Genomic DNA, 23,024 nt, shown 5'->3' with positions numbered 1-23,024 from the left:
CAGCTGTTCTGCATCAAAACACAATCCACTCGCCATTCACACATTAACAGCTTTTTTTTTACTCCATTTACACTTTAAATGTTATTAAAAGAGCAAACAAAATTATTACTAAATTAAATTATTGATTGTATAAGAATCCAACTAAATCGAGCTTAGTTGGGTAATTAGAAATACAAGATCTTTGCTTAGATGGAAGAAGCAGCTGTCTCTTGCCATTCACCTGCAAACGTAGACAAACACAAGACGGGAGCAAGCAGTGAGAATTGAACGTTGCCGAGAGAATTGTTATTTGGCCATTTGGGGGAACTTTATTCACGCCGCCGGTTATAACATCCAGCGTCTGCAGCAGAGGGCACTAAGCTAAAGCCAAAATTAACAAAATTCTGTAACTAAATATCAATCATGTATCGATTAGCGGTCAGAGAGCAGTGCAAATGCGCGTGGCAGGTAAGTTACACAGCGTGAAAATCAATCGTCACGTTCGCCCCACCTCACCCTCACCCCACCCCCACCGCTAGAGCCCCAGCCCCCAAGCCAATTGCAAAAATATACAAGAGTCGTCGCTTGTTATGTCATCTACCAAATGTGGGCAAAATGCGAAAATATCCCGAATTCCAGCTGATCGCTATTGCAAATGGCAATTGGTCGACAAGCAGGAGGACTTGGTCTAGCCCAACATAGATAATAACGTGATTTTCTTTGGCCTCTTTTCTAGCTTTCGCTGCAGCAAACAGCAAACGGCAGACAATTCAACAGCAGCAGTAGCCACAGGAGAAACGAAAGGAATAGCAGAGATAGCAATGAAGAAGGAAGCTATGGCGGACTGCCACCTCCACCACATATGCGTGAAGCTGGCTTTGGCAAACTGCTGCTCTTTGTATCACCTCTGGTTGCAGTCGGCGGCGTTATTACATATGCCAAGTGAGTTCCTTTACATGCATGGCCAGCAAATTGTTTTGTTAAGATTCTTTATTCCTTTTGTCGCAGATACGATAATGAATTTCGGAAATTGGTTGAGAAGAATGTGCCCGGAGCTGAATCTGTTATAGCAGTGGCTCTCAAAGAGCAGCCACCATTCCAGGGCATTACGAAAAATGTCAACGAACAAATCGATAAAGTTAAATCTGGTTTTGATACTGTCACAGGTACCGTCGGTTCGGTGACATCAAAGGTAACTGGTTTATTTGGAGGTAGCACCGATGACAAGTCCCCAAAATCGGAGACCAAAGTCAAGCCAGTGAATACCGAAACGGCAGAGACTAAGAAGCCTGCTCCTTCAGCGGCAGCCAAACCAAGTGAAGCGAAAGCCACCAAAGTTGTGACAACACCAGCACCAGCTCCTAAGCCAGCTGCAGTTAAAGTTGAACCTTTGCCCCGCGAAGTTGGAGAATTGGAAGCGGCCATTGAATTGGCTGCTCAATTGGCTGTCAAGGAGTATAATGCGGCTATTGCCATATTAAAGGGGTTAGTCCAATTATTTACATTGAATTTATGGTAGTAACCAAGTTTATATTGTTTTCCCAGTTTCAATGAGGATGTTCGTCAAGTCGTGGACAAAGCTGTTGAGAATGGTGAAAATTCTCTGTGGACAACGCTGAAGAATCGTGCTAGTGCCAGAGATACGGCTGTTGCAACGGCTGAGCGAGCTGCTCGTACAGCTCAGGATAAGATCGGTAGGTCATAATCTATTTAAATACAACTCATATTTATAACTTTGTTGATCTTTTCTAGCTCAGTGCGAGCTGGCACTTAGTAAAGCGGCCACTGCCCAAAATCACAAGACCGTTGAGGTGGTACGTAATAAGATCAAGAAGCTGGTGGATCACATTGCGAATGTCAAGGATGAGCTCTACAGGCACAAGGATACGGCAAGTGTCTCGGATAAATATTGGCGCAATGTAGAGCAGGCTCGCAATTATTTTATTGATGAAATTGAATCAATTTTCCCTGGCATTAATCTGTCGGAGAAGAAGTTGAATTTGTCCAAAGAGGATTTGGATCTATTTATTCTTCATGCCTACAGTCATGTCTTGGCGTATCAGAAGGAGTTGCAGCGTCTGCAAACTGATGGAGAATTGCGTCTAAAACGTGCCATTGATTCTATTCGCGGTGACAATGATTCCGAGGCATTGCGTGCCCAATTGGAATATCATCTAGAGGCCGAGCGACGCAAGTTGGCTGTGGAGAATCAAAAGAAGATATTCCACATTCATGCTGAATCGGATAAACAACTGCGTCTGCAACTTAAGAAGCAAGCTGAGGCGCATTCCGATCACATCAAGGATATTGTGGCTCAACGTGAAACCGATTTGACACGGAATTTCAAGCGCGAATTGGAGGACAAGTTGGCCACCGAAAAGGCCAACTATAAGCTTCAACTGGCTGCCATGCTTGGCAAATTACGTGGCATGGATGCTGCTTTGGCGGGTAAGCAATTTAGAATTGAGTAGCCAACAGTTCAGTTTATTTTTAAAAGTAAGCCAGAAAACTAACTTTTATATGCTTAATACTAAATCATGCTGCTTGTGTAGAGATAGAGGATGAGTTTCAAGGTATCTCGCACATCTCATTACTTAAATAATCATATAATCATAAGCAATACACATGTAATAACATTGATTAATAATGTCCCCACAGAACGTGCCGATGCGGAACGAACTGCCAATCAGGCACAGGCTTTGTGGGCTGCCTGTCAAGCCCTTTGGGCTTCAGTACGCACTGCCACTCCCGGTGTGCATTACAAGGAGAAGTTGCGACCCTTGAAGAACGAAATAAATGCCATTGCCAAGGTGGCTGGTAAGATATAAAACTGTTGCCTCAATAATAACTTTAATTTTGAATATTTGTCTATATTTTTAGAGGGAGACGAACTGGTATCGGCTGTACTGCAAAGCATGTCCAGAGAGGCTCAGGAACGTGGCGTTTATCCAGAGGATGCGTTGCGCGAACGTTTCCTCAATGTGGAACGTATTGCACGTCGATTGGCTTTGGTGCCTGAGGGTGGAGCCAGTTTGCCCATGTATTTCCTATCCTATCTGCAATCCCTGTTCATTTTACGGCCAGATAATCCCATTTCCAAGGACGAACTCGATAATAAGCCCTTCGATTATAGCAAATTGGATACTTATGAAATATTGAACAGGGCAAGGTAGAGTTATTAATTTGTGTAATGGTTTCTTTTCTACGTATTCTAATTTAACTTTTCGATTTTCTTCAGGTACCATGTGGATCGCAGTGATTTCCTGCAGGCCCTTAAGTACTTGAATCTGCTTCAAGGTGCACCACGGCAAATTGCCGGTGAATGGATGAAGGAGGCTCGTCTTATGTTGGAAACGCAACAGGCGGCCAATACACTTATGGCACATGCTGCCGCCAGTGGATTGTTGTATTTGTAAACTATGTTTTTCCCCCATCCCCAAAACCATAGAAACACACACAACTCTCTCCACACACACATAAACATGCATAAGTGTCCGCTCCTTTCATAAAATTGTGTTAATGGAGAAACTAGATGAAAAGATCAGCAATATGTATCATCCTATAAAAGAAATGAAAAAAATCAACATCTTAAAAGAACGTATATATATATATTTGTAAAGTTTTGTTTTTAGCTACAATTAAACAAATTCTAAATAGATAAAGGCCAGACATCTATCTCTCTACCAAAAGCTACTGAGTTGTTAATTCAAAAGTCGGTTTTATGCGATAAAGGCCCGTACTATCACATGATTTAATCATTTAATTGCATATACTAGAAGGTGACAGATTTGATTTATAATAAATACGTCCGGAATTTTCATATTGAGTAATGTAGTCACCTGTAGATTTCATATAATTCTGAAATTGGGAATATTTTAACACGATTCTTTGAACTTTAGGAAGCCTTGACAAATTGTCTAAATTATTATGATCCTAAGCAACATGAATGCCTAAAAATAAATAAAATTTGATATTCATGATATATAAATTCGAAATTTCCAATTGCCGCCAAATACAAATGCATGGAAAAGGGCACTAAACAACACTGGTTCACATAGTCATATGGCCATAGGATTGCGACAACCCTGGTTCTGGCCAATGCTGGTCAGCTGTTTGCTGGTCTGCTTGTTCCATTGAAATCTTCCGTGGTGGTGGCTTGTCTTAAGGCATAATTTCAAGTTTAATACAATTGGACACTTTTAAATTTAGCTCCCAATACGTCAATTGTGAAACGTAGCAACAAACAAGCAACATGTCGATGCTGGCCAGAACATTGGGACGCGCAGCCTTGCAGGTGAGGCTGGGGCTGATTTGGCTCAATGCGAACGCTTACATAAACATTTCGAGCAGCCGCAGCTGTAGCTGCTGTGGCTATGCGAAAAAAATCAGCACAGAGTGGCGAAAAATTTGTGAGGTTATAATCCTAGCAAGAAAACTCCTAATATCCTTTTTGTTTTTCTACAATTCTCCCCATATATAGGCGGCAGCAACTCGAAGCCTTCATACTACGACTGCCCTCAGGGAGGTGAGTGTTGGATTAATTTTAATTTGCGCTTTTGTATGAAATACGGAGTTAAATTGCAGGAATCCAATTATGGCGCCAATAGGACCACCTGCACATTGATACCCGGTGATGGTGTTGGACCCGAGTTGGTCTATGCCCTCCAAGAGGTGTTCAAGGTATGGCATCACAGAGCCTTGGAGGACTCGATTTTATTTAAAAAAGCTTCAATCCTTTCTGTAGGCAGCCAATGTACCTGTGGATTTTGAATCGTACTTCTTGTCGGAAATCAATCCCGTACTGAGTGCCAAGCTGGAAGACGTTGTGGCCTCCATTCAGAAAAATAAAGTCTGCATTAAGGGCATTCTGGCCACCCCCGATTACAGCAATGTGGGTGATTTGCAAACGCTAAACATGAAACTCCGCACTGATCTGGATCTGTATGCCAATGTGGTCCATGTGCGTAGTTTACCTGGCGTCAAGACGCGCCATGAAAACATCGATACGGTCATTATTCGTGAACAGACCGAGGGAGAGTATTCCGCCTTGGAGCACGAATCGGTGCCCGGCATTGTGGAGTGCCTGAAAATTGTCACTGCCAAGAAATCCATGCGCATTGCCAAATTCGCCTTCGACTATGCCACCAAGAATAATCGCAAGAAGGTCACCGCTGTCCACAAGGCCAACATTATGAAGTTGGGCGATGGTCTGTTCCTTAAGTGTTGCGAAGAAGTCTCCAAATTGTATCCACGCATACAGTTTGAGAAAATGATTGTGGATAATACCACAATGCAAATGGTATCCAATCCCAATCAGTTTGATGTGATGGTTACACCAAATTTATATGGCGCTATTGTTGATAATCTTGCCTCCGGTTTGGTGGGCGGCGCTGGCGTCGTGGCCGGAGCATCATACTCATCCGAGGCTGTTGTGTTTGAGCCAGTAAGCAGATGGACTAGCAAAAGTCGATTTCCATTCATTTCAATTATTATTTTCCCTTTCACAGGGCGCACGACACACTTTTGCCGAGGCTGTGGGCAAGAATGTGGCCAATCCGACTGCCATGTTGCTGTGCGGCACCAAGTTGTTGCGTCACATCAATTTGCCCACTTACAGTGAGGTCGTACAGAATGCCATCAACAAGGTTCTAAACGATGGCAAGGTGCGCACCAAGGATTTGGGCGGTCAATCGACCACGCTGGACTTTACGCGCGCAGTGATTGCTAATCTCCACTAGATCCGAGATCACCAGGCAGGAACCATTGGTCCACCCAAGGCTCACGCATAGACAATTGACAGTTGTGTGTTGTTTGCTACCAAAATAATTGATTCGTTTAAATCAAATTTTACGCTTCTAATTCTGTTTTTAGTTCCCTCCCGCCCCCCAAATACCCCGCCCATATTTGCATTATTTTTCCTTTGAAGCAGTCAATATGTTTCTCCACATTCTTCGAGTATTATTTCTGGCGAATATTTAAGTTTAGTTTAATTGACAGGTCCCCCCACCCCAGTCCCATTATTCCGATCCCCAAAAATTTCCCAGCTGCCCGTTTTCCCACATTTTATCAATTGGCCGTAATTCCGATGATGATGGAAGATTATGTTGTATTATTTTTTTTTATATGTATTTTTTTGAAAAACTAGAATTTGGTGCCAACTTTTAGTTTATACATTTATTTTGTTGTGCAACAACACAAAAAATGAAAAAAAAAAAGAAAAAATTGAAAAGCAAACGCAAATTAATTAATTTAATAAATAAACTGATAGCGCAACAAAGTGTGGCACTTGAATCCACTTGAAGGCGAACCGATAATAAACTCATAATCTATTAAAAAATTGTAAAGCCATGCCAACTTTGTCAGTTTGAGCTGTCTAAATTTTAAGTAAATAAAAAAAAAAACTAAAACCATAGGGAATTAAGCGCTTTAAATTCTAAAACTAAATATGTCATGTCGTGTCAAAGGATACTCTCGAAATGCCTCGCAATGGACATATCTGCAGGAAAGGAATTTCCTTCTTCAGTGCGCTGAATTTATGAAAATGTCAAGTCAACGTTTGCTGAAGCAGGCCAATAGCCAAATTAGTGGCTTAAATGGCCAGCAGAACCACTTAGCGGTTCGGTAAGTGGGACAATTATCTTCTATTTATCTTTATCTATATTTAGCTTATGATTCTTCAAGTAAAACTTTGTCCTGCGAAAAACAAAATGAGCCCATATTAAATCAAAATCTAAATTCGCATAGTATTCTGACCCCAAAGAAGTTTCTACCCAAGCAGATGTAAGTTATCACAATGCTATAAAATAACTTTATAGAATAACTTATGTAATTGCAGTTTCTCAACCACAAGACAAGTGTCTGAAGGGCAGGTGAATCATTTTGATCAACTGGCTAAACTGAAAAATGACTTAGCCCAATCGAAAAAGTTTGAGTGCCAAGCTTTGGAAATGAAAAATGTGGCCAGTGCTCTGTCGTCTCGTTTAGAAAAACTATCGCAATGCAAAAGTCAATCTAAAGAGAGTCCTTTGAGGCCTTCTAAAGTTTCCCTAAGTGCCCTTAGCTTTAAAGGTAAACCGCTGTAGCCAAAGTCTTGCCAGAAGTATTCTCAGCTATTTACTTTCAGCTTCTGAGCGCATTAAATATTTGGCAAAACCGAAAACGACAAATTTTCAACATGAAAGTCAATATGTTCGTGGTCCGCAGGCATCTAAAGCCACCTTGCGACGCATCGAGGAGCTAGCCAAGCCAAAGATTTACATGAATACCATGGATTCCAGGTTGCCCAAAGAAAGTTCGAAACAATTTAGGGCATCTCCGCGTTTGAGACGCTTGGCATTACCAAAATATTATAATTCCCTGCAGTCAAGAATAAATTAGATACCCATAATGGGGCTTAATGACAGATTTTAGTGGTCTGGCACTGGGAATCCCAGATATAGACCACTGAAATCTATCATTAAGCTTCGACGGCTTCAATTGTACACAAGATTTCCATTTTAATAATATTGAATTACATAAGAACCAAATAGAACAAAGCGTCATATTAGCTAGGAAACAGTTGACTTCACCACTAGGCACCCTTTGGCTTGGCCAATTCGATAAGACGAGGCGATGCCGTGGCCTTGAGAGCTGCCGGAGAGATGGCAAATGGATTGTCCCGTATGTGAGCATTTTCAAATTCCTTTGGCTCAGCAAGTTCCTTAATGCGAGCAGATGCCTTATATTTGAGGGCATTGGGCGATATGGCAAACGGTTCCTCCTTAATATCGGCCGGAACCATATTGGCCTCATGGACGGACAATGGCTGAGCCATCTCCTTGATGCGTGCAGAAGCTGTGAAGGAGAACAAAGTTATTAGGCAATCTCTTGAGATGATCCATTTGAAACTCACGTTTGTAGTGCAAGGCATTGGCTGCAATCTTTTGGGGTTCCTCATTGATATGGACATTTTCACGGATAACATGTTTGGCCAATTCCACGATACGTTTCGTGGGCTTGTAATCACGCATTGTGTCAGTAAGCTCCCATTTCGGTTGGACTTCTTCCACATATTTCTTGGGTCTTGAAAGTTTCTTAAGCCGTCGTTCACTCATCTCACCGACCTTACGTTCCCGCTTGGGTGGCTTGGGTATAACCTTCGGTTTGGCCATCTTTTCCAGATATTTCATTTGGCGAGCCTTTTGCTTCTTAGACTTCTTCTTCTTTTTGATTCTGTAAATAGAAAAATTTGATGGTTTAGTTTTGAAAGTGTTGCTGATAATTATCTGTCAAACTTACGGCTTCGTAAGCGGCTGCAAGTTGGCCAGACGACTGTACATCGAAAGATAACTGGAACGTAGCAATCGATTCAATATACTCTCGCCTATACCATCACCCTTGGCCATGGCGTATTCCCTGCGACCGAGCAATCGTCGAACTGTAGGCAATGCCAGCTGCTCTGTACGTGTGTAGGATGGCTGATACGCCGGAATTATGTCAATGGTCTTGCTAAATTGACAGGCACATTTGGGCACAAACCGGCAACGGCGTCGCACTGGCAAGGCCATCTCCATTAGGCGTTTCCGCTTCACAAACATACGCTCATGGCGCTGGTATAGCTTCTCCAGCTCCTTCGATATGTCCTTCGCGAAACATTCTGCATCCTTTGGCAGAGGATCTCTTATCTTGCAGCAATCGGGACGCACAAAATCAGCCAGTTTGAGGCCAGTTGTTAACATTTTGCTGGCCATTATGAAAAGATTTGAAAATTTAGGATTTTGTTTGTTTTTGTTTTTTGGTTTTTTTTTTTTAATTTTTATTTTTTATTAAAATTCATCCGCCACTTGTAAATTTTTCCTCTGTTTAACTCGAAACTTGTAAAATTCCCATAATACTAAACAATTTTGTTAGTTATTTAAAGTCAGTTTGTTTTTGTTCAAGATTCAGGGCCAACTTTCCTGAAATATAAATTCAAAATCAAATCCGATAAGGGATAATGAAATAATTGGTTTAAAAACCATAAAAACCCTTCTTACCATACCAGATTGTTAAGAAAATTAATAAAGTCTATTATGATGTTAGGATTAAGATGGTCTTCTCTATTTCCTAGCGCCAAAGTAATGTACAAATTGGACTTTCCTCCTGATCTGAATCTCATCGGCAACAGAAAAAAGTGCAAACAATCGACAATTTTGGGGGTGGGTCGAAGAAGGTTTCGATAGAGTCCTGCCATGCTTCTATGAGGGAATAGTAATGGTAAAATAAAGGTGGATACATTGGATATTAATCACATAATAAAACAAAAACAGATTTTCAATGATTTGAAAACCAAAAAATTCATTAAAACTTACAATGTTAGTCAATTGAAGTGTACCTATTATTACATATTGTCTTTCATCATTATAAAATTGAGATGCTGGCCTGATTCTAGATCATAGATTCTAGATTTTAAACAAATTTTCGAAAGTGATATCTTCTTTTAATGATTCTAAACTTAACTCTGAATTACATTGAAAAACCATGTTAAATACTAAGGTATCTCTTGAAGCAAAGACAAAAATGGCCAATGAACAGAAAAGTGTAAAAATGCCTCAGAATCTTTTTAGCGGACATTGAGAATGCTATGCGCAGTACATTCAAGTGGCCCCTACGACACCAGGACAAAGCGTGTTACGCGCGAGCCCAAGCAGATAGCTGCCCATCTCCCACCCGATCGACAGGTGTAGCCGTGGCGTGGACAAATACACAATAGAATAGGAAAGGATAGATATTTTAAGTATGGTAATAGAAGACTACCTGAGCAGATTACAGGGAATAGAAGGTTGTAATCAGAGCAGAGGACTCTGAAAAATTGATGCATGGCATAGTTAGAAGAACAACGACTAAGGGTTAGGATGTCTACTCCGTCTATATGGTACCGACAGATTAACCTGAGCCAAAAACTCAGGCGAGTCAATATCACCATTTAGGAGTCTGTTAATCTGCATTACAGTCTAAAGTTAATTATCTATGATAAGCCGAAATTATATCCAAATATCCAAGACTTTAATGTTTCAAAGCGGTTAAAACAAAGAAGTTAAGTTAACTTACGATTTCCACTCTTGGCATGACTTTCAGGGGTATTCAAGGTTAAATTTTTGGTGGTAAAGGATCCATCCTGGTTGAATGAACTCCATGATACCAATTATCTCCTTAATGAAGAGCTAGAGCTAAAGGATACCTAGGAGTTGCTCTCCCTTTGCGCTTGTCCATCCCAAAACCACTAACAATAAGACTTTGAAATAACATTTAGAGATTGTTTTTTTTTTTTTGGTTGATCTTTTATTTACTTTTATTGACAGTATTAATAAAAATACTGAGAGTATGCTCCAAGTTCACATCATTACAAGTTAATAGTTATATTTGTTTTCTCTGTGTGTGATTTCTCTGCTGCGAATTGTGTGTGTGTTGTTGTTTAGTTGTTTTTGCAATTATACTCGCTATTCATTTTTTGTTGTTGTTGTTTATTATTATTATTATTTATTTTTTGGGTTTTTGTTCACACATATACACAAATTGTATTTTTTTTTTTTTTTTTATAAATTTATATGTTTTTTTTTGGTTTGTTTATTTCCGTGTTTCTTTTCTTTTTTGTTAATGTTTTGTTGTTGTTGTTGTGGTTTTATTTTTTATAATTTTTTACAATGATTTTGCCATGTTGTTGTTGTTGTTGTTGTTGCTAAACATTTTACAGAGATTGGAAATGTTTGGAATTCAGCACAATTTCTAGGTTGATTCTTGTTGTTGTTGTTGTTGTTTTTCTTTTGGCTCTTTCGAATTTTTGGGGGGTTTTTGACTCGTTTCGATTCGTTTCATTTGATGAACAGAATTAACTTTTGAAATAATTATACATATTGATAATCATAATGTTAAATATAATAATATTAATAATTACACACATAATTATGTACATATTCATTAATTTATAATTTTTTTTTTTTGTATTATTGAATATGCACTTATAAATTTGAATTTAGCATTTACTAGATTTGACAAAAATTTTGCTAATTATAATTTTTAAGGTTGTTTTCCGTTTTTTTTCTTATTTATCATTTTTTATTTTTCGTTTTTTCTTATAATTTTTCACTTGTTGTAGAAAACCCACTTCGTATGTTTGTGTGTGTGTGTGTGTGTGTGTGTTTAGTATATAAATGGGTTTAATGTTTATAATTTAGCTTCTTTTATTTACACACGATTAAAAAATGATGAGGGAAAATTCGGACAAATTGTTTATCAAAATAAAATTTGTAAATTTCCTATTTAGTTGCTGCTGCTTAAATTTATTCTAAACATACAATTCCAGCCAAATATTGAATTATTAAATATGATTTTTTTTGTTTTTATTTTTTGAGTTTCTACATATTCATCAATTTTAAATTTAATGACAAGTTTTCAATTTATCTGCCATATCGTATACAAATTTTGGATTTATTTATGCAATTCCAAATATACATACCATTAATTTTGTTAGAATGTTTTTTTTTTTTTAATTTATATGAATTTTTTGTTTATATTTTTCCACGCTTAAAGTATTACCAAAAGGTTGTTTTTTTTTTTTTTTTATTTTTTTATTTACAGATGTTTGTAAAAACATTTTCCATGTTTTCAATTTCATTCCGAAATGGATCCCTAGACAGTTTTTTTTCTTTCTTTTGAATTATTATTTTCATGTTTAACATAATTAAACTTGTCGCATTTCCTTTTTTGTTTTTTGTTTTAGCTTTTGTTTTTCTTGAGATATGCATCAGTGTTCTGAACGTCATGATGATAAGTCGAGTTTTTTTTTTTTCAGTTTCTTTATTTTTGAGAATTTCCAGTTATTATTTTTTATTTTTGTTTCTCTTTTTTTGGATTGGTCCCTGAAGCTGTTTGTTGAGTTTAAATATATGCCATACCTTTAAGTCATGATAGTTTTTTGTTTCTCTTTTTTGTTTTCTGTTGTCCAAAGTGTGTTAAGTGGGCTGCAACTTGTTTGAGCCAAAAACCTTTTTCGAAAGTCTTACGATTAGATTGAAAATAAAAATAAAAGAAACATCTAAAAAAAAAAATATTTCAAATAATAATCATGAGATTATTCGAAATCAAAAAGAAATTGCAAAAGTGCCTGTTATAATGCGTTCGATTTGTTTATTCGTTCTTCTCTTCTTCAGCCAATTGGTTAATTGTTGCCTGTCTATTAGTTTGAATCATGTTACCAAGATTATGGAGAGCACAAAGATTCGAAGACATCAATTGAAGCCAAAACACATTGTCAAGAGTTTGAGTCTAGTTGAAAGAAAAGTCGTGAGCAATTGATTTTTGTTCATAATTCGGAATAAAATTCTTAGTAGAATGTTTTAACATGTTAATTTATTAGCTTTAGGTTAATCCTTCATCCCAAATTTGGAATCGAAATCGATAGATAATATCAGGTAAAAAAAAGTTGCCATAAATTTCAAATTTAGTCTCAGAATTCAACTTAGGACCAATTGAAATACTAATTTATGTTCTTCGACTTGGCATTGTTTTACGCCACTAAATAACAATAAAACATAATTTTTCTTCATGGACATTAAGAAGTAATTTAAATTTCCCTTCAAATCAGATAATTGGTCATAAAAATTGGTCAAAGATTAGTTCGAATTTGGCGTCAGGCAAGAGGGAGTAAGAGGCAAGAGGTAACTTGACATTATTCGATCTAAAAATGACTGAAAACAATTTGTCCCTTGACTAAGCTTCTTGATATCCTTTGAAAGTTATGCGTCCTTTGTGCTTTCCACTTTCTGTGTAGCATCAGTTAGAATGTGAAAATGGAGCAAATATTGGCCATATTAGAATCTGGCTTTAACCACATACATTGCCAATACTTACTTTGGGCTATTTTTTTTTTTTGTTTAGTTTTATATTTTAGTTATTTCTTCTTATTGATGTTGATCAATTTTTCTTTTCTGTTTAGTTAATCATAAAGAGTTGACTATTGTATATAGTTAATATATGTGGTAAATACATAATAAGTAAGTACTTGTAGCAATTGTAACTGTCTGTGAGTTGAATGTGTCCTTTGTGTGTGTGTGTGTGTGTGTGTGTGCTTAATATAATCGGTTTCTTTTGTTTTTCTTTACTTTTCATTTGTGTTGTGTGAAATTGATGAAAATAAAGCCTCTGCGGTTTAAAAAGGAAGGGGAAAAAAACATAAACTGTAAATTGTTGAACTAAAAAAAATATATATATTTCTTTTTGTTTGTTTATTTCTGTTGTTTGTTTCTTTTTTATTATTATTATTATTCATAAAAGTTTTCTGCGTAAATATTGTATATTTATGTATAATATATATATCAAATAAAATCAAATAAAAACTAAAAAAGATAACGAAAAATTATAAAACTTAGGCTTTAGTTTATGTGTGTGTGTGTGTGTGTGTATAACAATTATGCACGTTTCACTGAACAAAAATATATGCAATATATGTATATTAAAATTTTAAATTTAAGGTTGGACAATAATGATAATAATAATAATAATTATGATTATAAATAGTTGCTGCTTTAGTTAAACCAAATTAATCAACTTATTTCGATAAATTTCATTAACATTCGTTTACTTGCATTTCATTTCAACATTTTTACTTATTTTTGAATGTACAACACAAAAAATATAAAAAAAAAATAAACAAAATTCTTTTATTTTCTTTTGTATTTTCCTTTTTTTTTGCTTGGCCGCAGTTTTCGTTTCGTTTTGTTTTGTTTTATATTGTTGTTGAGTTTTGTTCTTTAATCTTTGCTGTGTGTTTTTTATTTAATTAATTAATTAAATATGCTTTTGCGTACTTATGGGCTATTGTTTATTAATAATAATAATGTGTGTGTGTGAGTGTGTGTTTTTCATATGCTGCTAATCAAAACAGAAAAGCCAACAAAACAAAGAAAAAAGTGAAAACTAAAAAGATTTTTTAATTAGAAAATTTTTGGTTCATTCGAAAATAAAATGACGATTTCAATTGTTTTTAAATTTTTTAAATAAATTCATATGTAGCTTGGTTTTCTACTCGTTTGCCAATTTGCTTAGAACTATTGCCATTTTTCTGATTAATATGATTAATATTTTTGTTCACTTGTTTTGTTTGTTTTTTGTTTTGTGTTACTATTGTTGTTGTTTTTATTGTTGGGATTCTGTGTGTGTGTGTGTGTGTGTGTGTATTTGAATAATTGAAATAAAAATTGTTTGCTTTTTGCCGCAACATTGCGTATGAGTAATAATTGGGGGCAAACATTACATTTGAATCTGAACTGCACTTAGGTTCGATATTGTGCTTTATCTTTTTTCTCTCTTGCTTAACTGTATTGTTGTCTCTGTCTATTGTAGGTGTTTGTTTGTTTGTTTGTTTGTTTGTTGTATGCACGCTGCTTGGCTATTTAATTATGATCTCTAATTATGTGGCTATTGTTTAATTGGTTTGGTTATGGCTATAGAAATTACAAAATCTGCTCTTGGATAAGACATATTTCACTGTGTCTCTCTATCTGTGATTGTTTGTTGTCGGAATCTGTTTGTTTGTTTGTTTGTTTCTTTAGTTTAGTATTCTCTTTTAGTGTGAGTGTCTGTGTGTGTGTGTCTGTGTGGTTTGCTGATTTGTTTAAAGTTAATTGCTGTGGCTATTTCTATTACTGTTTGCTATTTTATGTTTTGTAGTAAGTAGTAAGACTATTGTTTAATAAAAATTTGTTTGGGTTTACTTTCGTTTATTTTGTTGTTGTTGCTGTTTGTTGTTTATTTTTCGGTTTTATTTGCTTGTAGAAAAAAGAAAAGTACAATCGACTTTAGGCTGTAGATTTTGTTTCTTATTTTTTCTGTTTGTTTGTTGTTTTGTTTTGTGTTAAGTTTTGGTGGTTTCTTTTTTGTTTTTTTGTTATTTTTGTTTCTTAATCAATTTTTAATTCAATTATTTTTGGGCTATTATGGTTGTTGTTGTTTTTGAAGTTGTTGTTGTTGTTGTAGTATGTTGCATATTGGGCTATTGTTTCTTACAGTTTTTCGTGTGCTTGTGATCTTTGCTTTTGAGTTGATTGATTTATTTTTTGGTTCGCTCAAGTTTTAAAAACAAATAAAGTAAAATGACATTTTGAATTGAAAAGATTTTTGTTTGTATTTTTAGGATTCTTGTGATGCTTTTGTGTATATAATTGAAATGAAATTCCTAGACTTTAAGCTAGGCTTTAGCATTAATAATATTTAAAACGAACAACACAACAAAAAGTGTTGATGCACTTAAAATGATTTTTGATTTTCAATTAAAGGTTTTCGTTTTTCTTGTTTTATTTTTTTTTTTTTCTTGGCATTGCAAAGAAAGCTGAATAAATTAAATATGCATATATATACATATACATATGTATGTATAATTAATTCTGATTAATACAATATTCATATATGTATAAATATATATATGTATTTGTTTTTTGTTTGAAACAATTGCACTATAAATTCAAATGTCTTGCCCATTTGTAATAGAAAAAAACGGTTTAGGTTTTTGTTTGAAGAACCATTTTGTTGATTGGTTTTCTAATATGTTGTCTAATATGTACAAACCATAAATCAAGGCTAACAACAATATGTATATTGAATGTATATATATATATATAAAGTAAGTAAATGTTTAATTCATAATCATAGGCTAAACTAGAAAGAACAAAAGTACAATTTTGATTTGCCTGTTTTTCTCCTTTTTGTTTGTTTTTTCTTTGCTTAGTTTAATAATAATAATCGTAATAATAATAAATTGTAATTGTAATATTTTTATTTTTTTTTTTTAACATATATCAAATTAAAAACTAAACATAATGTATATGCACTTATATTCAGCAAATTTTGATTGAAATCATGCGAATTTACAGTTATATGGACTTATATAAACTTTGCTTTTCTCTATACACATGCCAAATTGAAAAATGTTTTCTTCGAAAATGAACTACATGCATCATAAATTTGATGACTTTGTTCTTTATTCCATTACAATTATTAACTAATTTTCTTATATTTTTTGTTGTATTTTCGTTTTGCTGTTGTTGTTGTTGTTGTTGTAGTAGTAATAGTAGTATAAGTAGTAAACAAAGAATAAGTAATGTATGGGTAATCAATCTTTTTTCTCTCCGAAAAATAAAACACGTACCTGAGCGTTTTTGCATGCTCATCCATCGCTTGGCTCAGCTATTGCCTACTTTTCGGCGCTAGATGAAGCCCGTTGCTGCTGGCCAGATGAATATGCAAAAAATCTATACAATTCAACATTCTCAAGCTATCACGCCTCATTTTACACTCGACTTTTTAAATCTTTTATATATTTTTTTTTTGTTTGTTTTTAGTTTTTCGTTTGTTTTTGTTTTTTTACCTTTTACTAGGATGACATTTTGCCCCTGTTTCTGTTTTGTAGTTGCTTTCGACTTGTTTTTGCTTTTTACTGTTTCCTTTCTGTTGTAAATATTGTGGTAGATCAATTGGTCTACATGACATGAGAGGTTTTGTTGTTAACCTTCTTGCCACGGACCTTTGGACTTGGCATGTCTGTTATGGGTTATTATGATTTTTGAATTTGTTTTTGAACATTTTTCTCTCTTTCTTTCTCTGCTTTGGAATTTAGCTAAACATGCTTCATTTTTGTATTTGTTTTATATTTGTTTTTTGTTTTTTACATCTTATTTAAACCGTATAATTGCACTTTATTCATGTTGTTTTTATTTTTTATAATCTTTTTTTTTTTGTTTGTTTGTTGTCTTTTAAGTTTTTAATTTGTTGTAATTTTGTCTTAATGAAAATAAATGTGTATGCAAATGTGTTTTCTTAAGTGTTTCTTGTATAATTTTTCATTATCAAAGACTTTTGCATTTGATTTATTCTCATTTGGGGTTTTTTTTTTTTTTTTTAATTTTGACTTTAATGCAGTAGATTTCTTTTATATTTTTTTTTACGTTTTTTTTTTTTTTTTTTAGTTGTCAGAGTTGAGTAAACATTATTCCAAAATATATATACAACTATATATGCCTTTTTTTTTGTATTTCATTTCGATTTGATGAAAGTTAGTGATGTGCTTTTGCCATTTTTTGTTTTATTTCCTCTGATCTCAGTTGGTATTCAGATATATCTTTATTTTATTTGACTTCTGGTTTGTTGTTGTTTTGCAGTTGTTCATGCTGTTAGTTGTAGTTGTTGTATCCGATCTGTCTACAATCTGTTATTATATAGCTTTTAATTTTCTCTTTAGTTTTGTGTGTGTGTGTGTGTGTGTGTGTTTGTTTGTTTGTTTTCTTTTCTTTCAATATTATAATCGTTTTGTTGTTGTTTCTTATCCATTTTGTTGTTTATGCCTAACCAACATTATTCAGAAAATGCTCTTCAAAATTTTGGATTATTAATCACAGATAGTGTGTCTAATATATATGTATGTATATATAATAAATATGTATGTATACTTCAAATATAATTAAATTAGCCATAAATACACTTTGTTTAATTATTCTCGTTTCCTTTTCTTTTCATCTTTTTTTTTTTATACATTTTTTTATATAATAAACAATGTTTTTTTGTTGTTTCTTTGTTGGGTTTGATTTTTTCGCATTCTCTTTTAAATTTTCCCTTTGACTAAATTTTTGTTTCTTTTTCATGCTGAATGATTTTGATTTTAGAATTTTGTATTTATGCCTTAAGTTAAATTTCGTATATTTGTTTTTTTAATTTTTTTTATAGTAAACCACAACATTGATGCACATCAAATGTAATTTGGATAATAGCCAATAAATATTTATATGTAAACTTGCCTTTCTTTCTTTCCTTCTTTCGTATATTATAAGACAAAATGCCTTTTGAATCAATTTGAAGTTTCCTTTTTCATTTTTTCATTCCATTTCATTTTCTTAATAATTTACTAAACATTTTTTACCGACATTTCTCAATATATATATATGGATATATTGTATAATTCCATTTTCCATTTTCACTTTTTTTTTTAGTTTTTTTTTTTTGGTTATTCTCTAATAATTTTACCTCTTTGTTTTTGACACTTACTAGCTAGCACACAAAATATGTTTTTGTTTTTTTTAGGTACATTTATATATTTATATTAATTTTTTTGTATTTTTTTTAATATTTTTTTACGCATACATGTAGTTTTCGAAACAAGAAAAGGGGAGGGGGCAAAGGGATTGTGTTTGTGTGTGATAGAATCATAAAGTTGGCCAAAATGTTTTTTTTTTTTTTTTTTTTAAGCATGGAATGATATGTCTTTAGGCTTTCCTTGGACACTTTTCTCTCATTGTTGGTTGACTGCCCTCGATTCATTCCATGTATTAAAAGGTACAGGACTTGTGTTTAGGGGTTCTTGAATGATTCTTTTGGATTGTGTGTGTAAATATGTCATACGATATTCTAGCTTTCACTTTCTGCTTGTTCTGCTGTTTTGTAAATCGTGTGTATAAGAAATTTTCAATATATAGAATATGTTGTATGTATTTGTTAGTTAGTAGGTAAGTTAGTAGGTAGAGTGACTCAAAATGATCATGTGTTGTGTTTGAGGTATACGCGTAGTGGATGAAGACACACACATACATACATATAAATATGCACAATTATACACACATATGAATATGTTTATATAATGTAAGTACTTTTGTTGTGTTAATTATGTAAGGGTTTATCATAATCTTATGTTTGTTTTTTTTTATCAATTTTTTGTAATCATTTTCATTGTTTTAGCCAATGTTTAATTTCTAATGCCTAAACACTCATTTTTATATATATATATATTTTATATATAAACATCGAAACATGTAAATTTTGCTTGTTTTTTTGTTTAGTTTGAAATGATTGTGAAAAATAGTGGAAAAAATTAGAATTTAAATTAAAATTTTGAATTTCTTTCTGTGTATGTATGTTTGACATTAAAGTTATACAAATTTTGTAGTCATCTTTTAGGGGCAAAAAGTTTCTTTTTTTTTTTGAGGTTTTTGTTTGTTTGTTTAAAGGATTCACGTGGGGGGGAGGGGTTTTTTTTTGTGAAATTTTGATTGCGTTTTTCTTTTTCTTCATGGTTGTTTTCTTCTTGTTGTTGTGTTTTGCTGTTGTTGTTATTGTAATTATTAATATTTTGTGTGCTCTTTCCTAACGTTTCCTTTTGTCTTTGTCTTTTTTTTTTTGTATTTTATTTTGTTTTTGTTTTTTTCTTTGATTCTTACTAATTTATTTAATTTGTAAATGTGAAGGCAGCTTTGTTTATTGATTTCCGTTTTGTTTTTTTTTTTTCATTTTTGTTTTGTTATAAGTTTATTTTGTTTTAAGGTTTCAGGGTTCGATTTTTGTCTTGTTTTTTTGTTTTGTTTTGTTATTTTATTTTAAATTAAAATTTGGTTCAACTAAAATTGAAAGAAAAAATTAATTGAAAAATTGTTATTTTTGGTGAATTTGAATTTGGGTTTTCTTTTTTTTGGGGGGCTTGTTTTTGAATTTTGATTCGCTATTTTGTTGTTGTTGTTGTTTTATTGTAGAGTATTGTATTATTATTGCTTGTTGGTTGTTGTTGTTGTTGTTATTGATCGGATTTTATTGATGTTGTTGTTGTTGTTGTTGTTACTGTTGTTATTATGGTCTTTGCTGTTGTTGTTGTTGTTGTAGTTGGTTTGGTTATTTGTTTTTGTTTTTATTTTCTTTCTCACTGTCTATGAAACATTTTGGCGTCTTTTTTTTTTTTTTTACTTGGAAAATTTCAATGGAATGTGAAAATTGTTTATAAATTCTACACAAATCAATTCAGACGCCCAAATGTATGCTACACATATACACATTAATCGATGTATAGTGTGGGTGTGTGTGTGTGTTTGTTGCTGTGTCTAATTAAAATTTGAATTTTATTTTTATTTTCGAAAATATAAAATGCAAAATTAAAAATGTTTTACTTTGCTCTGTTTTGGTCTTAAGGTCTTTTAGTTGTTTATCATTGTTGTATGGTTTGTTGTTTATTTTGTTGTTCAGCTTGTTTTTCATTTTGTTTTCGTTTTTGGGTTCGTTCTGGATTCTGTTAGCAATTCAACATTGAGTCACTTGGCTTAAACAGAAAACGAATTGGCCATGAACAAAGATCCGACCTTACGCCTTTGAAAACTGTTCTAACTACATAGAAATCTGTAGAAAATCGTTAACTTCTATATACGAAAGAGACGTTTCACACATCAAATATTTGTATTCTGATTCCATATCTCAATAATCTGACATATTGATTAAAATTCTCAGTTGGGTAAAGTCAAAAAGTTGTTCACTGCCAAATTGTTTTAGTTTTCAAGTTGTTCTTGCCAAGTGAAGATAAAAACAAGATTTCTAACAAATATTGAAACAGAATTAAGAACTAGCCCATTTGATTTAAGATTTGTTTGTGTTCGTGTTTGGTTTTTGGTGTTGGTGTTGCTGTGAGTGTTCTGTGTGTGTTAAGAAAGTTTGTACAGGAGAATGCCTATTAGTCGATTGTCAAAATGAAACAAAATACATACATATACACATTGCAAAAGTTTTGATATACTTTTTATACGAATGTGTTGGTATGTATGTGTTTCTCTTTCTCTGGTTGCATGTTGCATCTTGTTTCTTATATCTTAACTAACAATAAGAGCTAGTTGGCGTCTCTAACTAAGAACGCACATATTTAACTAACGTTTAATGTGTTTTTTTTGTTTATGTTTGTTTTGTTTTGGTTTTTCATTGAAAAACTTGCTTATCTGTTTGCAATTTTGGTTGTTGTGTTATTATTGGTTGGTTGCATCTATCCGCTCTGCTTTCATTTAGAAGCTGTAGTAGTATGTGGCCAATGGCGGCCATGGGGCAAATGTTGAGGGTGCCACCTGTTGCTCCTATAATTGCTCCTCGGCCTGTTGCTGCTCATGTTGCTGTTGTTCGGCCTTGATTTGGGCAAGTTTCTCATGCAGAATGGACCCGGTGCTATGGCGACTGCTGCTGCTACTGCTGCTGCTGCTGCCGCTGCTGTTGGGTCCAATTGTTGTTGCTGTTGCTGCTGCTGCTGCTGTTGCTGGACTGGGACTTGGCGGTGATTCACATTTAATGTGTCCACCGCTGTGGCATTGGCCATTGAGATCCATCATTTTGTTATTGTTGTGGTGGCTATGCTTTTGGGCCGAACTATGCGATTGTTCGCTCTTTAGACTACTCACATCCGTTTCCGAGTCCCTTGAGGTCATTCGGCTGCGTCCGTTGCCATTGTTGTTGTTGTTAGTGGTGCCATTGTTGCTCTTGTTTTTATTGTGAGCTAAATCGCTATTGTTGTTGTTGTTGTTGTTGTTATTGTGGGAATGATGATCATTTAGTTCCTCATCGCTACTACTGCCACTTTCACCACTAAGACGCTCCCGCTTAATATCCGCATATGAGCCCAATGGACTGGCCGAGCGTTTAATGCTCTCGGTACTGACTGGCGGGCAGATGGAGGCATAATCATTGCTACGATTATTGGTAAACGGCAGGGGAGTCTTCTTCACCAAAAGCTGATCGAGCAGGGCATTGCTATGCCCATGGCCATTGCCTTGATTCTTGGCATCATTCTGCAGGGTCTGACGTATAATGCCATCGTACATATTCTCGGCAAGCTCCAAGGCGCTCTTTATCGGCGGCACTCCGCCATGGCCATGATGATTGGCATTGGCGGCAGCAGCAGCAGCGCTGGCCATGCGATTGAAATCCAGGCCATAGTTGGCAGCTGCATTCGGCTGGGTCCAGAACATATTCGGCTGGAAGGACAACGGCGCACCGCCATCGAACAGTGGCAACTTGAGACCATTGGGTGCTGCTGCTGCGGCCGCAACTGCTGCCGCCGCCGCCGCTGCCTGGTTGTTGTTCTTGAGGGCATTGCTCAGCTTGGAATTGGCCTGACTGGAGCTGTTGGTTCCCGCTTTAAGCTTCTCCAGCTGACTGAGTGCACTCAGTTTGCTGGCCCCCGCCCTTCCGGTCAGACCGTCCAGATCCGGTTGCGGTTTGGGCTCTCGTTTGCGCGGCCTCATCAAGTGCCGCTCTTTGACTTTGTACTCCAATGTGGAGTGCGGCACACCGTAGTAGCTGCCCGCCCGATGCACCGACATTTCACCCCGTTGCACAGCCTTGACTGCCTCCACTAGGCTGTCGCGATCATAGTTCCTGTATTTGCCACGTTTCGGCCGCGTCCCCTTGCCAGCCGCCAATGCGGCGGCTTCCGCTGCACTCAGTTGCTGCTGCTGCTGTTGCTGGTGGTGGGCATGGGCAGCGGCATGGTGAGCAGGCAGATGGGAATGATGCGAATGCTGGGCCAGCAGATTCGGCGAAGCCCCAAAATGTGAGGTGTCTGTGCCTCCAATTATTTTGGCCACCGATATGCTTGGCTTCTTGTAACTGCTGCCGCTGGAGGAGATGCCACTGCCGCCATTGTTGTTGCTGCTGCAATCGTTGGAGCCGGCATTGCCGTTGCGTAAGCTTGTTGCCACATCCTCATTGATTTGCCGTTGGATATTGCTGGCCATCATCTTTTGTATGGATGTGGGTGATGGCGAAAGTAACGAGTTGCCCGTGTAATTTGTGTTGGCCACTGCAGCTGCTAGCATGGGTGAGCCACTGCCGCTGCCATTGCGATTGCTGCTACAATTGGAATTATTATTAATGTTGCTGATGTTGTTGTTGTTGTTATTGTTAATGGGAATGCTTGGCGAGATACTAGCTGGGCCGCTGATCTTAAAGGACGGAATCTTCAGTATGGAATCCTCGACAGTCTCATTGGTATCCAACGAGGAGCTAGTCTCGGGTGTTTCAGACTTTGGTAAACGATGCCGAAAAACGGATGCTGCATTCATGTGTTGTTGTTGCTGCTGCTGCTGTTGTTGTTGTTGTTGTTGCTGCTGTTGTTGCAGGAGCAATGCTGCATTCGCACTGCCATTGCCATTGCCATTGCCAACCTCATGATTAGCAGTCATCAAATTGGCCAAAGTCTCATTGATTATGTTACCATTATTGGCAACCACAAGCGTTTTAATCAAATCCCC

The 23,024-nt window shown here is 35.4% G+C and overlaps 4 protein-coding genes across 5 annotated transcripts in view; 2 read left to right on the top strand and 2 right to left on the bottom strand.

The window, feature by feature from the left end:
* Positions 1-14: 14 nt before the first annotated feature.
* On the top strand, positions 15-3,668 carry Mitofilin (inner membrane mitochondrial protein mitofilin). Of its 2 annotated transcripts, XM_068301840.1 has the most exons (9): positions 15-447; positions 716-921; positions 988-1,464; positions 1,525-1,673; positions 1,732-2,427; positions 2,532-2,552; positions 2,638-2,796; positions 2,860-3,148; positions 3,218-3,668. In XM_068301840.1, exons 1-9 carry the CDS (start codon positions 403-405, stop codon positions 3,393-3,395), a joined length of 2,220 nt encoding a protein of 739 aa, XP_068157941.1. In that variant the 5' UTR covers positions 15-402; the 3' UTR covers positions 3,396-3,668. The 2 variants fall into 2 exon arrangements, with proteins under 2 accessions (XP_068157941.1, XP_068157942.1); XM_068301841.1 differs by lacking the exon at positions 2,532-2,552 and having other exon boundaries at positions 20-447.
* A 244-nt stretch (positions 3,669-3,912) lies between these two features.
* Idh3b (isocitrate dehydrogenase [NAD] subunit beta, mitochondrial) lies at positions 3,913-7,465 on the top strand. Its single transcript, XM_068301843.1, has 8 exons — positions 3,913-4,273; positions 4,460-4,504; positions 4,564-4,659; positions 4,724-5,422; positions 5,487-6,600; positions 6,661-6,759; positions 6,815-7,047; positions 7,103-7,465. Exons 1-5 carry the CDS (start codon positions 4,232-4,234, stop codon positions 5,715-5,717), a joined length of 1,113 nt encoding a protein of 370 aa, XP_068157944.1. The 5' UTR covers positions 3,913-4,231; the 3' UTR covers positions 5,718-6,600; positions 6,661-6,759; positions 6,815-7,047; positions 7,103-7,465.
* Positions 7,451-8,837, bottom strand: Theg (Testicular haploid expressed gene). The gene is made up of 3 exons (XM_068301844.1): positions 8,257-8,837; positions 7,871-8,190; positions 7,451-7,812 (listed from the first exon to the last, which is right to left on the bottom strand). The coding sequence occupies exons 1-3, from the start codon at positions 8,706-8,708 to the stop codon at positions 7,550-7,552; spliced, it is 1,035 nt and encodes a 344-aa protein (XP_068157945.1). The 5' UTR covers positions 8,709-8,837; the 3' UTR covers positions 7,451-7,549.
* A 4,907-nt stretch (positions 8,838-13,744) lies between these two features.
* Positions 13,745-23,024, bottom strand: part of Eip93F (Ecdysone-induced protein 93F) — a 75,387-nt gene continuing 66,107 nt past the window's right edge. Inside the window, 1 exon segment of the mRNA XM_068300370.1 lies at positions 13,745-23,024. Within this exon segment, the coding sequence (XP_068156471.1) occupies positions 20,856-23,024 (2,169 nt within the window). The 3' untranslated portion in view covers positions 13,745-20,855.

Source organism: Drosophila tropicalis, unplaced genomic scaffold (genome assembly GCF_018151085.1).
Source record: "Drosophila tropicalis isolate 14030-0801.00 unplaced genomic scaffold, ASM1815108v1 contig_878, whole genome shotgun sequence".
NCBI lineage: Eukaryota > Metazoa > Arthropoda > Insecta > Diptera > Drosophilidae > Drosophila > Drosophila tropicalis.
Note: the sequence above shows the minus strand (reverse complement) of the source record. Positions and strands in the feature narration are given on the sequence as shown.